This window comes from Phymastichus coffea, unplaced genomic scaffold (genome assembly GCF_024137745.1).
Source record: "Phymastichus coffea isolate CEN01 unplaced genomic scaffold, Cenicafe_Pcof_1.1 PCOF00050, whole genome shotgun sequence".
In the NCBI taxonomy this organism is placed as follows: Eukaryota; Metazoa; Arthropoda; class Insecta; order Hymenoptera; family Eulophidae; genus Phymastichus; species Phymastichus coffea.
This window is the reverse complement of record NW_026706861.1, coordinates 1,363,425-1,377,893: the sequence shown is the minus strand read 5'-3', so window position 1 is coordinate 1,377,893 and position 14,469 is coordinate 1,363,425. Positions and strand designations below refer to the sequence as shown.

Here is a 14,469-nt window from a genome sequence, read left to right as displayed (position 1 = left end):
CTCGTCTGTCAATCGAGCAGTGACACTAATGCGCGGAATTCGATCTGCTTTGTACAACTGGCCAACTCGCGAACGCCAGAGCGAGCCGTGAAAATATCGCGCGCTCATAAATAAAGCCCAAATTTATCGCTGCAGCGTCGGTAATTACGCGTCGAATAAATATAGAGTGCGCGCTCGGGCGGTTCAGTTTGCGCCCGTGTCGGCGTGGCGGGGCTTCTGCATAAACGAGGCAGATGAAAATACGGGCGTGCATGCCGTTAATTTGCCCGACGAGAGTTCTCCTGTGACACTTTATACGCGTTTCCCCGAGAGCGCAGCGTGTACGCCTCTACCTTTCGTCTCGTGCACCCACCTCCCCCCACCCCGCACCATTTTTTTATCTTTCGTTTAAGCTATCAATTTCCACGCGCGCGGCGCTGTCGCGCATTCGATGCGCGTGCGCCCTGCTGGAATATAAGCGACCGACGTCGTTATGACGACAATTACAGTAATAAGGCATAATCGTGCGTGCGAGTGCTTCATGAGATCTCGTTTGCCAGATACTGTTTTCACGAAAATGATCACGCCTAAGTGAAAACGACTGCGCTATACACTTTGTAAATGTAAGCGCCTGGGAGATCGATGGAAATTTAAGAGCTCGTTCATTTATTATGCTAAGTGGTCTGCCGTATCCTTTTGCAACCTTGTACATTTTTAATGAATTTTATTTGGAACTGTATCAGCTATGCTTGATAAATTGGCGTCGATAAAAAACCAAATGTTTGATGATAATCGAATTTAATGAATAAAAATTATAGCACGATTTCCTTTGGAGAGCTTTATAAATTTTAGAATGTAGACTAGCTAAACTGCAGTCATGTTAACAGTTTTTAGAGACAAAATGCTCGATTCGATTTCACTATTAGCAAGCGGTTATACAAATGGCAGAACGGCGATCTGAGTGGTCATCAACGGACGCGGACGACAAGGCGCGCGCGCGCACTAACTATTTCGAAAATTTATTAATGGCACTTTGCTGCGACAAGTGTAAGATCGCGCGCGAATGTATTCTCTGTGCTCGTCTGCTCTTCTTCGTTGATTTGCTGTAACGAGAGCGTACCACGTTTGATTTTGAGGTTTTACACGATAACTTACATATCCTGTTTTCTTTAACTAATAATTTGTTTAATTATTTGTATTTTATAACAATAATTTTATTCATCCAACGTTAGTCCGTATCGATGCATAATTAAATACGAAGATTACATCGGATTTTCCAAATCTGATTGCAATTATTTATCATTTACAAAATTGAACAGTTAACAATATCTTGCCATTCAATATGCCCATTTGAACAATTTCGTCGGGCTAACTATAATTTTTCTCTTCGATGTAAATTAACTTTTGTAACAATAAAAACAGTTATTCTGCTATTGGTAAAAAAAAACTCTTATAACACGACAACTATTCGAGTTTGATTGACGCGTCATCGTATATAATTAAACGGTAACTCCGATGAAGAAACATTCGATTAGACATTTATTGAATAAACGCGATACATTCGCAAGTTGAAAAGCAGAACGTCGAAGTAGCGCGAAAAGGAAAACATACGGCTTAGCGATGTATCTATGGAAACCTGGAAACGCGTTACTCACAGTCACAACAGTGTGTGCGTGTAGATATTGGAGAACGCGTCTACTGCTGCGGTTGGGTGAGTCGTGCGTGCCGCTGAGGTTAGTCAGGCCAGAAATGGCGTCGCCTAGTGAATTGTCCCTGGAGGAGATTCGCAAGTATCTTCTTGATAATGGAGGTTCAGCATGTAATCAGGATCTCGTCAGGCATTTCAAAAAGTTCCTCACTGATCCCGAAACACGAGGTTCGTTTAATCTCAGCTAAATTCGCTTTGAAAAGCGAACAAATTCTTTCAGTCTGCTAGTGTTGTTTTTCCGTTATCATTTGAATTTCACGTATAATTACGCGTGGAGAGAGCAAGTGATAGCAAATTATTTTTATTTTTTGGCTTTTAGTGGAGGCACGTAACAGATTCAAGGAGTATATCAACACATTGGCGACAATTAAAACCGAGGAGGTACGTTCAAAGCTGAGTTTTGTTTTCGTTCGTGTACAATGCAATAACGTGTTACCTGCTACCAAACGACTATCAATGAATTGTTTTCCGTGTTCGCAATATAATTTGTGCATGAAAATTAATAAATTTTAATGTAAAAATTTGTTGAAATACTGTTCACTTATGGTGTTGTATTATGACAGTTCAGTTTAGAGGTTATAACTACAGGCAAAAATATAAATTAGTGCACAAGTGAATTTTAAATTAATTTTTGCTCTAATTCATTTTGTATTTTTTTAATAAATGAAGAATAAATTTGTTGATAATTGTTATTTCAAATTTGTTTAAATTTTTTATATGCAATCAAGAATTTTCTCTTATTGATAGTTTTATTTTCATATAGTAGCAGTTTTGGTGGCTAATCAAATTTTTAAAACTAGATACAGATGTGAAGAACATAAATAAAATTAAAACATAATTTATCATAAAGATAAGCAATAAAGCAATAATATGCTTCTGTATTTCAGGGAGAAAAGTATTTAGTTTTGAAAAGAAAATTTCGACAGCCAACTTTGGATCTGTCATCACCAACGTTAAACTTTTCTTCTGGTTTCCCAAGCTCACCTATATCCACTCCAGATTTGGCAACTCCTACATCTCCTTTACGGGACCTACCACCTTACAGACAACCACCAATAGCACCACTGAGTCCTGTTCAAAATGTTACCTCACCAGTTCATCGATATACAGTACAAGATCCTCCTATTGGACTTCCATATGTACAGCCAGTTGGTTTGCCTAATGTGCAACGAGTTGGTTTGCCAAATGTTCAATCTGTTGGCTTGCCAAGTGTTCAGCAAGTGGGTGCACCAAATGTACAATCAATGGGAATACCAATGGTTGAACCAATTTCTGAAGATGTTGGGCCTAGTAATGTGCCACAGTATACTGGAACAGAAAACAAGAGAAGTAGTATAGTCTCATCACCCCCTGTACCTCCAAGAAAGAAAAGTCATGAAAAGATTAAGTCGTCTAACAAGGAAAATCAGTTTGTTGATAAAGCCAAGAATGAATCTGACTTGATTAAGGTGAGTGGTTTTTTTGAAAATCATTTTCAAGGGAAATTTGTAGTGGGTATTTGTTAAAGTTATTCGTTTATATATATAAATTGAATTAATTTACTTAAGTATAAAATAATCGCTTATTTAATGGTTACACCCAGTGTCAAATTCATAACATAATGATTGCTGTTTTATAATAGAAGACTATGTATTCAACGATACATCAATGTAAACACTACATTGGATACATATGATTCCATTTATAAAATAATAAAATAGATCTCTAGAGATACCTTGAAGTAGTAAACTGTACAAATAAAGATTTTAAAATAAACATGGTAATCTGCTACTTAGCGCTTGCATTCATTATTCAGTTATTAAGTAGTTGTAGATGTATTTAACACGTTGCATAAATTCAATATTTACAAACGTATTGCACCATTGGGCTATTGCACAAATGTAGTGTGTTGACAACTGATTATTTGTAGATAATAAGTTGCTCTTACAAACATCGCTTTGAGACAGAAATCGAACGTAGCGGGTCATTGACGATGCAATGAAAAATTCAAATTAGTGCTAGTTAATCTTTTGCACAAATATTATACGAAAAGATAACTGCTGTTGAAATAATAGCGGTATCAGGTGAAAAATTAAATGATACTCTACTCACAACTGGCTAGTCATTTCGTTGATGCAGGTGTTGAGTTTAAACGTACACAAAATCTACTTGCGCTCTTGGCTGTACAGGCATTTGAAAGTCAGAGTTGCACTTGCTTAGAAGTGCGTTCTGCTCTACATTCGCCTGTACAAGTGACTTCGATTTCTGCAGAAGCGAGAGCCATCACGCAAAAGTAAGGCATTTTGCCAATGTCATCGCCGCTTATCTTTCCGATCGACGATAACGAATGCTCTTATCGTCCTATTATCGTAGCTATATTAGCCTCAGTATATGATTGAGTGTCGCGCGACACAAAGGTGTATTGCATCTCTAACATTCAAGCTCGTTTCCCGCTGTGTGTCCATCTGTCCGTCGGTCTCTCGCTCTACCGCTCTCTTCTCTCTGTGGTGTCAGTATTTTGGGTACTGTTGTTTTTGTTGTTATTGTTGTGTGCGACAAGTGAGACAAGGACGAACGACCGAAAATGTTGCCAATTCAGGAGGACGAGGTTGCTGCAGCGCAGCAGCAGCCACCGGCTTCGCCTCAGCTGACACCGGCCGAGCAGCTGAGCGTACGTGAGAGAATGCAGCGTTTCAACCGTATGGCCAGCGAAACCGATCTGCCGAACCGACCAAATACTGTCTCCACGCCACCCGTGAAAAAACGCTCCGACAAGGTAAATCATCATCACAATCATCGCTTATTTTAGAATTGCCCCTAGCCGCCGACTCCCATCGTGATATGTATCCTTTGCACGATTGGTAATATTTATAAATGTGTCTGCGCGGATATAGACCACTATAGTTTCGCTTTACACTGTTGACGTATTAGTGCGAAAACATCATGTACAAATTAATGCTTAAATTTTATGTAGATGACAATAGTTTAGCTATGCAAAAGTCGTGCATTTCACCTGTGTACGTAGGATGAAAATGTTTTAGGAAAGCTTGCGGCAATCTTCATTATCAAACGCGTCAAGTGCGATACTTGAAATTTATAACTTCGCGATAAGCACGTGTACAAAGTTGCTGGATAGAGAGTTTGTTATTATATTCGCAGTATTAATGGATAAAGTAGTTGTTGAACCAGAACGATAAGCAGATACGGAAATGTCATTGTTTCCGTCAACATACGCGTAAAACGATAAATTTATTAAATTATTAGTTCTACGATTGAGTAGGAGATCCTTGGTTTTGCACAAGACGAAGAATCAGTCGGCAGACGCGTGGTGCGTGTATGCGCATTACTTTGAACAGCCTTTCCGCGAAAACAGTTCGCCAAATCTCTCGTAGAAATTGCCGTCTCTGCCGCCAACGCGCGCGCCGGATATCGCGTCGTCTATCCTCCTCTAGATGCAGCGAGTCAAGTCGGCCCTTCAACGCGCATACCAAATCCGCGCGCGCCGCCAATAACGTATTTATCGCATTTGAATATATTATACACACATCGCGAATCTCACCCTTCGCCTGGAGTGTCGTATCGCATTCAAGCATCGCGGGATGATGTCGCCAGCGATGTCGTCGTAAATCATAATTAGCTGAGCGTGAAATCGCACGAGGGGCGCGAGCAAGAGATATTCCTTTTCTTATTTGATCGCCTCGGCGCTGATGATGTTAATTTGCCCTGATGTTCGCTCGCGGTGCCTTGTTTTGATAGTTACTTTGGATTTTTGTCGCCTGCTATAGGTGTGACGTGCGACATTTAATGAGCCGATTTTTCATGCTGCAGTTGCCGCACGGCTTATACAGAATTCCGCGCGTGCGCGTATGTTTTTTTCGTTTCGAGGTCGCTGAAATATCGATGGTTTTTCGATTACAATTTATTATTTGTAGAAAACACGACGCGAATATGGCCTCAAGATGACGGGAAAACGTTAAGTATCTGCAAAATTAGCATCGAGCTTTTTCCATATCTGTGGCTCGACGAGCCAAGAAAAACTCGCGGAGCAAGCCTAGCCGCATGCCATTAAGAAACCATAACCGCGCAGAGAATTACAGTTGATGCTCCTCATTGAATCGTCGGCACGTGAAAGGGTACCGGCTTTGGGGTCGCACCGGAAACGTCGTCGTTTTTTAAGCGGCGCTTCAACGACAAGCTTACGTCGTCTTCCGGACGGCCTCGGCCGCTTGATTTCTTGCCAGTTGCCACCACCACGCCGATTATCATTCCAACGCATTAGCGTCATATACCTCATCGTGTGCATGAACAATGAGAGTCGCGTGCCGACTAAGCGCGTTATCGTACTGATGCTAATATTATGCGCCTTTCTTATCGGAATGTATGCGAGGCTTTCGTTTGCGTTGCTGAATGGGTTGTGTATTCAGGAAAAACGATGATTTGGAGTTGCAAAATTACGTTTTATCATTCTATACCGAACAAATCGAGCAACAGAACCTTGGTTGATCAATGAAAAATGCCTATCATAAGTGCGCCCTTCACTTCGTCAATCATAATAATCTCAACATACGTTATTCGTGTTTTTCCTCGAACAATAGTAAATATTGCTGATACTTTGTTAATGATTTCGGAAAAAATATATCGTTTTCATTGTCAATTATTGAATTTATAGTAGCATTTTTAAATTAAAAATGCAGACGCGTTAATCTTCAGCAAAAAACATTAGGAAACAAATGATTTTCTTTTTTGGCAAAAATTATAGCTTCAGCCTCTCCCGGCACACAGTTGAACTCTAACAATCTCGAATTAGCATAAAAGGTTTTCCTTGCACTTACTACTCGCTCCAAACGACTCGCAGAAAACTCTTTTTCCTTGACAAGCACAAAACTTTGTTATTCTTTATCGCTTACAAAGCAATCTTGCAGCTGGCTTAAGCGCTGCGCGTCTAGAATTCATTGCCGAGGTGGGTAAGTAAAAACCGCGCGAGCTCTCTGTTGCACAACTTGCCTTCATTATTCGACACACGCATACACATCTCGCTGGATATCCCCGCGCGTTAATTAGGATCACGCATGTTTCGCAGCCCCCGAGGCGAAAATTTCAAACACGAAAAAGAAAGGGAGAGAGATGTTCGCGCGCTACAATGCTGCCCGCAAATATCGTGTGGGAAATTACCACGATGTAAACGGCAAAAGTACCCTCGAATGCAAACAATAACGTCTGCTTGCGATTATTACTGTACGATCGATTCATTATGCAGGCCGTTTGTCATTGAAAGCAGTCGCGTTGCCACGCGCGTCGATCTTATCCGCAGAGTCGAGTCAAGAAAGGAAATCTCATATATACGAAAAGGATAGAATAATTTCTTGTCGAAGGCGAATCCAAATAGGAGCATGTCGCCGTTGGAATTTCAGCTTCAGAGGGGGAATTTCCTCCTGCATACATTATAGAAACTTGAGCTTGGCGGGTAACTTTGCTCGCGGCGCACTCGCGAATATCAGTCAAAGAAGAGCTAGCAAAGTAATCTTACAGAATGTATATGCAAAGGAGGCTGCTGCTTCTGCTGCTGCTGCTGCTGCTGCTGCTGCTGCTGCTGCTGCTGCTGCTTTGCCTATGGGAAGGAAGACGCGCAGCTTGCAAGCCCGCACATCCCTCTCGTCGCGACAAGATCCGAACATGCCTTGTCAGAAGAGCAAGTTCATCTCGTAGCCGGTGACGACGACGACGACGACGAAGAAACTGCCGAAGATCGACGTTATAGGAAATTGCGCGACAACTGATATTGGCTCTCTTTCTTCTCTCTACTTTGAATATATGCTTCGAGAACACGATGTTGGAAATGCAAAGTAACACGCACAATTACTCGCAGAAGCCTATTACCCAAGTTTCAGTTTGACAAAACTTGTAAAACGCTTGTCTACGCCGTGAATCGAGTAAACACGCAAGGCAACACGTGTAACGCGCTCTGAAAAGTTTTTCCACGATCTCCTCCGACTCCTGAACGAAAAAAAAAAAAAACGAGAACTTGTGCAACTCGCGTGAGCAATTACTTGATTGGGGCAATTAACCGTTGCCGCGCGTGAAAACGCATTGCCGCTAATCGCCGAAGTGAATCTCTGCGATTGTTTAACGTAGAGGAGAGCGAACAGAGAGATATATAGAAGTTGGGCTAAAAGCGATACGAGGAACCATCGCACGCGAGCGACAGTTTGCCGCCGCTTTTATCTCTCAATTCTAATCTGCTTTCGCTCGGCGACGCTCCCATACGCGGCCGATTTCTATTTTTCATCGCGCGACGGGTAGCAGAAGCAGCAGCAGCAGCAGCAGCCACATTGTTTATATAGAAGAAATATTTCGGCCATTAATCAGCGTGGCGCATGCCTGCGCGAGCGCAGCGCACGGAGCACCTGCAGCCCAGCCTCCTCTTCGTCTCTCTGTGTGTTATTAGTGCGACGCGACGCTCTCGCCCCCTCTTGCTCCTCTTCTTTTCCTTTCTTCTTCCTCTGCATCGTCGTTATCTTTGTCGTTTGTTAAGGACCATACCTAACTGTCGCCTGCCGAGACAGACGAAGGATCGTGTCGTTTGTGTATTCCGGTTATTATTATATATGAACACACACATATATAGCAATGAAACAATCGTTGGTTTCCGGACTAATTTCTCGCCTTATCATCGATGCGTCGATATTTCAATTAGAGTTGTAGATAAATCGATTCTTTTTATCGAGGGTAGGGCGGAGTTAAAAAGAACCTTTAAACGTCTATACAATAATTGGTTCGTTTGGCAGCAATTGCGCGCATACTTTGGGATAAGGGATTCTTGCATTATTTTTTTACTTCTTCGCCAGTTTTTCAATCACTGGCACAAAATTACACTTATTCAATATTTAAAAATTGAATACTGCGGCAATTCGAGATTTGTTCAGATGAATCTCGACAGGTCTCCCAATGCTACATGTTCACTGCAAAAGAAACTGGTTCAATTTACTGGAACCATTAATCGATTTTTCGTAAATTAGTAGCGTACTGAAAATATATAATTTTTTAACTTGGTTTAATTGGTGTAATAATCAGTCATTCCAAAAAAATTCTAGAATTAGCACCATGTATATTTTTTAAATTGCATTTAGCGTGCAGGAAATCGACGAGTATTTTTTATAGAATTCAGCCAGCGATGATCAACGAATACGTACTTTCCCAAAACCGCAATTGCATGATAACAATTAAAAATGAGAAATAAAATTAGCGAGACCAGAGATAAATTTGAAAGGCAAATGTATATAAAAAGGCAAAGAACAGTAGTGCAACTAAACGCTTTTCTCCCCAAGACACAGGTGGCAGATAAATAGATAGCCTATATTAACCGCGGCGCAAACTAAATACACATAAGTAAAGGAGGCCGTATATGTACTTGGCAGTAACGCGTCTTACTCTTATTTTAATTAGGATACTTTGTTCGCGCAGGATGTCTAGCCGTGGAAGATAAGATTTATCTGGTGCCGCTTTTACATAGAGAGGCGCCGCGGCTCGTCGGTAGCGAACCATGCACCCGTTCGTGTGTGTGGGAAGCAGCATAAAAACGTTGTACGTGTGTGTCGGGAGAATGGCTTTTCCACTGCTGCATACTCACTATGATAAATTTCTGCAGCCCGCTGTAATTAAATAATGCACGCGTTTGCGTTTTGTTCGCCAAGTGCCGGCGATCCTTTGTAACGAATTAATTACCATTAGCTTTTTGCACTTATTCCACGGCAGCTTTTCTTTTTTCTTTTTCTTGCGGATTGCACTAACTACCATCCGAGTGTCGAGCACCTGATCTCGGTGCACTCTGAAATGTTTTGTATTATACAGTGAAGAGATTCTTTTGCCACGCGAGTGTCTTTTTGAAACAGTTCGTTCAATAACTATAGCGTACGATTACCTCAATCCGCGTGTCTTCTTAATGATCAATTAAGATTTCATTAATGATGATTATCTAATTACTAGCTACGCCGTGTAGTTTCCATTCGTTTCACATAATAGTTGGCTTTTACATTAACGGAATTAAAGTCAAAACATTTTCCTTATATAAAAAGCGAGTGATTTTATCAAATGACCATAACTCCTCATAAATGTTGAAGAAATGGTATACTTCAAGTATATGAGGCATGAAAACTACAAGAGAAGTATACTTCTTCAATGTGAAGCGTAATTAAACTTGAAAAAAACCATAAAGCATTTTCGCCGACTGCTCTGCCGTATGAAATACATAAATTAATTACCCCTGTAAAGAACGTGATTTATATTTTGCTCGAGAAACGCAATAAGGATTTTTCGCGGTGGAGAAAAATAATGACCCAGCGGGGTATTTTTATTTTCTTCCTGAAAATAAAAATCAACCAATGTGCGCTGTACACTGATTGTATAATGAAAATCACAAATTGCTAAGGCCGTAGTTCTTGAGAATTCATTTCTATTTTTCACAATATTGACTGTCCGATGCCCATAGTGACTAATCTATATATACATATATTGCGTAGCCACATTCACAGTCGCGAGCGATGAACGGTGGAAAGTCCAATTTATTATCGAGCACCGATCAAGATAAGTTAATTGATGCCCAGCACGATCATCTTTTGAGTAATCAACGTCATCGTAGGAAGTGTACGCCAAGCTCCCCCGCGGTGTTAGACGCAGCGTCGTCGTCGTCGTCAGAAGGCTGACTGATCGTCAAACTACGCGCGTGCAGCCTCGATTTCTGGACGGACGAGAGCCCGTGGGACCGTAATTTTTGCTCCGCCCTGCCGTGTCACTTAGCGCCGTTTGAGGCGCGTTATAAAAGTACTTGCTCATCTTATAAATACGCACACCACGCGACTCTTGCTGCACGCTGCGTGATTCGATTCTTTTCTCCCCCTGTCTTTGGGTCATACGAAATGGTGCTTTCTCTCGCGATGACTTTGGGCACTCGTGTTTTAATGACGCGCTTGTCGTTTTCTTTTATTGGAGGCTTTTGTGTTCGCGTTAAGTGATTTTCGAAAGCTCGCGGTGAAGGCTCTTTTCAAGTAAAATCTGTAAAATGGAGGATGATCGAGCACACATAATCTAAAATGAGTAAGGATTATTAATAGATAGATCAGCGTTAGCCGCGTATATTAGCAAGATGCGATCGGCTCGAGCTTGGAGCCTGCAGAAGACTCGAGGTAAGGAAAACGAATAGATCGTGCGGGGACAGGACCGGACGTTCTTACACGACATTAGCCGCAGATGAGGATCGATAGTGTCCCTCTGTGCTCGATGCTGAAATGCAAAGCTTTGGGCGTGGATATCTTCTCGCTCCTTCTCGCGGCGAGGGGTATATATGGTAATGATCGTAGCTCGCGATAAAATCCTGAACTGCCGATTGAGAGCGACGACGACGACGGCAGGCAGGCGCGGCGTTTCTCCCTCGGCTTTAAATCGAATTACTCCTAATTTGTCATCATTCGGTCGCTCTTCGATCTTTATCTGCATTCCTTTTCAATCAAGATATTACCCATTACTCATATTTTGCGAATGCTACGTCATCTCAACTCCTAGATTATAGGAAGATTATTGAGACTTGTAATCGTCAAGTGTCTATTTTTTTAAATACATATTGTAGGTTACAACATAACAATTAACGGATCGATAACACTTTGAATGATAATAGACAACTTTGAATAAGCCGTCGAATAAACATGAGTGAGATACGATCGTCGTGCAAATATACATTACCGTGGCAACAAGCTCTTTGTAATACACACATCGCAATATACAATGAATTTCATCACTACATCGAAAATCAAGATAATTAAAGCTCGACACTAATCTCGTCATATCGAAAAAAAATTAGTATTTCCCAATGGCAATACCACGTGGTCGATTGTGATCACCATCCCGTTAAAAAAAACTGCACCCACACTATATATATATAAACGCCACACATAATCTATTTTATCTTTTATCTGTGGCTCGCGACTCTTGGTACTCTCTCTCTCTCTCTCTCGCTCTCGTTATCAGCTGCAGGATCGCCAATCGGGCTATTTGTATTCATAAGTATCCGCAGGAGGCCGGCGCTCCATCGCTGCCGTGTGTGTATGCGTTGCAAGGATGACTTTTTGAACGAACCCGAAAAAAGATACGGTGAAAGGCGCCTCTCTCTCTCTCTTTCTCTCTCTCTCTCTCTCTCTCTCTCTCTCTCTTTCTCTTTCTCTCTCTTTCTCTCTCTCTCTCTCTGTCTCTCTCTGTCTCTCGTTTGTACTACGTCATTTGCGTGCCATCCAACTACCCTCTTTTGTTCGCTGCGAGCGCCTGATTTTCGCTGAGCTTGCACATGAGATTGCAGCGCGTTTTATTAAATTATATCTGCGCGTCTCGCTTTATTAATTGCTGATTATCTCACGACTACCAATAAGAGATAGAGAGAGAGAGAGAGAGAGACTCTTCCTTTTTTTCATTGATAAGTTTCGTCAAGATGCAACAAATTCTCTTTCGGAGCGATTTGTCAAAGCGGATAAATCTTAACGGTGCAAAATGTAAATATAACGTGATAAGCTCGTAGAAATCATTGAATTGTTTAATGCTAGTTACTACATAGTGCAAAGCATTGCGGCCTAACCCATAAACATCATCTACATCACTTCATTAAACGGAACGATCGCCGTGCATCAGTTTCTGGACTCTTGTTCCGATGACGGCGTGTACGTGCAGCACTAGCCCGCACCTTAATATTCTCTGCCACCGATTTAGATTTCCAGTACACGTTTTTTCCATGGCATTGCAGAATACGACATTACGCTTGTATACAGCGTCGATGCGAGAGAGAGAGAGAGAGAGAGAGAGAGAGAGAGAGAGAGAGAGAGAGAGAAGAATGCGACCAGTCATCGGGTTATTTAATTTTTCGTATTTATATATATACACCACCCGTTGTGCGTGTTTGCTCGGACCCGCTGTGAGCACAAATTAGTCTTCGCGACCAAATCGCGCGCGCAAAAGCCAACGCTTCTCTCACGAAACGCATATAACCAGACAGCTTCCCTATAGAAACAGTTATCCTGTGCGAGTAGCGATATACGAGTTCGATCGAGCTTCTTATTTCTTTTGGAGAGAAGATCGTCACGCTGCCATATAATTTTGTTAACCTCCTTTTTTTTGCCAGATGACAGATTCAGTCGTGGACGATGATTTAAAAAATATCGTTTGCAGAGTGGCAGTTAATTTATTCACGGTTGAAAAAATGGGCGTGAGTCTCAATTAAAAATTATCAACGTCAGATGAAAATAAAAAAAATAGAAAAACAATAAAAGAGCATCAGATCTAATTCAGCGTCGGTAATAAATGCAGAGAGAGAGAGAGAGAGAGAGAGAGAGAGAGGAGAGAGAGAGAGAGAGCACAGCAGCAGTAGCAATAAGACGATATCTTGGTTGAATCTCTTTGAGGTTCGCGAAGCGGATCGGCAAGGGACAAGCTCGCGAACAATCAAAGCCATTTGAGGCTTGCTTCGTCGCCTCCTCGCGCAATCTCCATGTGAGGTACACACGCACGTACACGCGCGCACACACATGCACAGCCAGAGTGAGACACACACAGGGGTTGGCCTAATAATGGCATTAGTTTCCACCTTGCGTGGCGCGCATTCGCAGATAGAGCCGCCAAGGCTCTCCTCTCCACCCCTCGCGCCTAAAGGGATCGTCTTTGTCATCATGCCATAGTATATATACCGCCATGCTGATCTGGCCGCCTACACGCACAGCTAGCCAAACACACTGAACTACCTCTCTCTCTCCCTCTCTCTCTCTCTCTCACTTGCTATCTATATGCTAATCCATTGAGATGGTACCCGCAGATTACACCACGGAATTAGTCCGCCAGAGGACGCTCTAAGCCATCCACAGTGAGATTTCCCTCTCCTACTTAGAGGATTATATGCACCCGTTAAAGGCAGACTCTCTCTCTCGCTCTCGCTCTCTCTCTCTCTCTTTTAGTCTGTTCATGCTGAAGGGATATTGCTAAAAAAAGTGTACTTGAGACGCAGCGAATCAATTTGTAATTGTCGATTTCATGTACACGCATACATCGGTCGTTGATTGAAGAAGTTTCGTAAGATACACGTGCCGTGGATTTTCAACGAGTCATCACGCTCCTTAGACCGAGGAAGAAACTAAATGAAACTAAATTTCAAACACCTACGCACCGTTGGAGATCGTTTCTCACGCGTGACTCGGCAATGCTGATCGTCATATGCCTTCGCCTTGTGAATACGAGGTGATAATAGTACATTATGGTACAAGTACGCAAAGCAGGTGATTCCAGAACGAGTGTAACGAGTCCAACAGAAATTAAATAAATTATAACCCGATTATATAGGAATTAATTACGATGATTATTCAAGAAATTTATGTGGAATTATTAAAGAAAAGTTTCAATGGTTTACATTATATTTATTGAAAATTATTTTATTTCCGTTTAGCCCATCGGCTCATGCATCACCCCGCCCCACACTTTTAATCTCAATGCATAGAAAATCATACTATAATAAGTCGAATCGGCGATTGAGCCAACATCGCAAGCACGTACTTTTCGAATATGTCGTATTGCAGCCTAGGCGTGACCAAACTTGGTTATATGTTTATATTTACTGTGACACTTCATTATCCCAACACGCTGTTAGTAAATTAGAGAACAGTGAAGAAACGGAAAACTTTACGCACGCTACGAGACGAGCATCTATTTTCTCGCACTTGTATCGTAATGTACTATTTCAAAATCACAGGTGGAGAGCGCGAATGCGCACGTTTTTCGATGAG

General features: G+C 41.8%; 1 protein-coding gene across 1 annotated transcript in view; it reads left to right on the top strand.

The window, feature by feature from the left end:
* Positions 1-1,662: 1,662 nt before the first annotated feature.
* LOC131665369 (ankyrin repeat domain-containing protein SOWAHB) overlaps positions 1,663-14,469 on the top strand; it is a 100,941-nt gene continuing 88,134 nt past the window's right edge. The window contains exons 1-5 of the mRNA XM_058937225.1: positions 1,663-1,855; positions 2,007-2,068; positions 2,575-2,867; positions 3,021-3,135; positions 4,266-4,442. Coding sequence (XP_058793208.1) covers positions 1,729-1,855; positions 2,007-2,068; positions 2,575-2,867; positions 3,021-3,135; positions 4,266-4,442 — 774 coding nt within the window. The 5' untranslated portion in view covers positions 1,663-1,728. The remainder of the gene's footprint in view (positions 1,856-2,006; positions 2,069-2,574; positions 2,868-3,020; positions 3,136-4,265; positions 4,443-14,469) is intronic.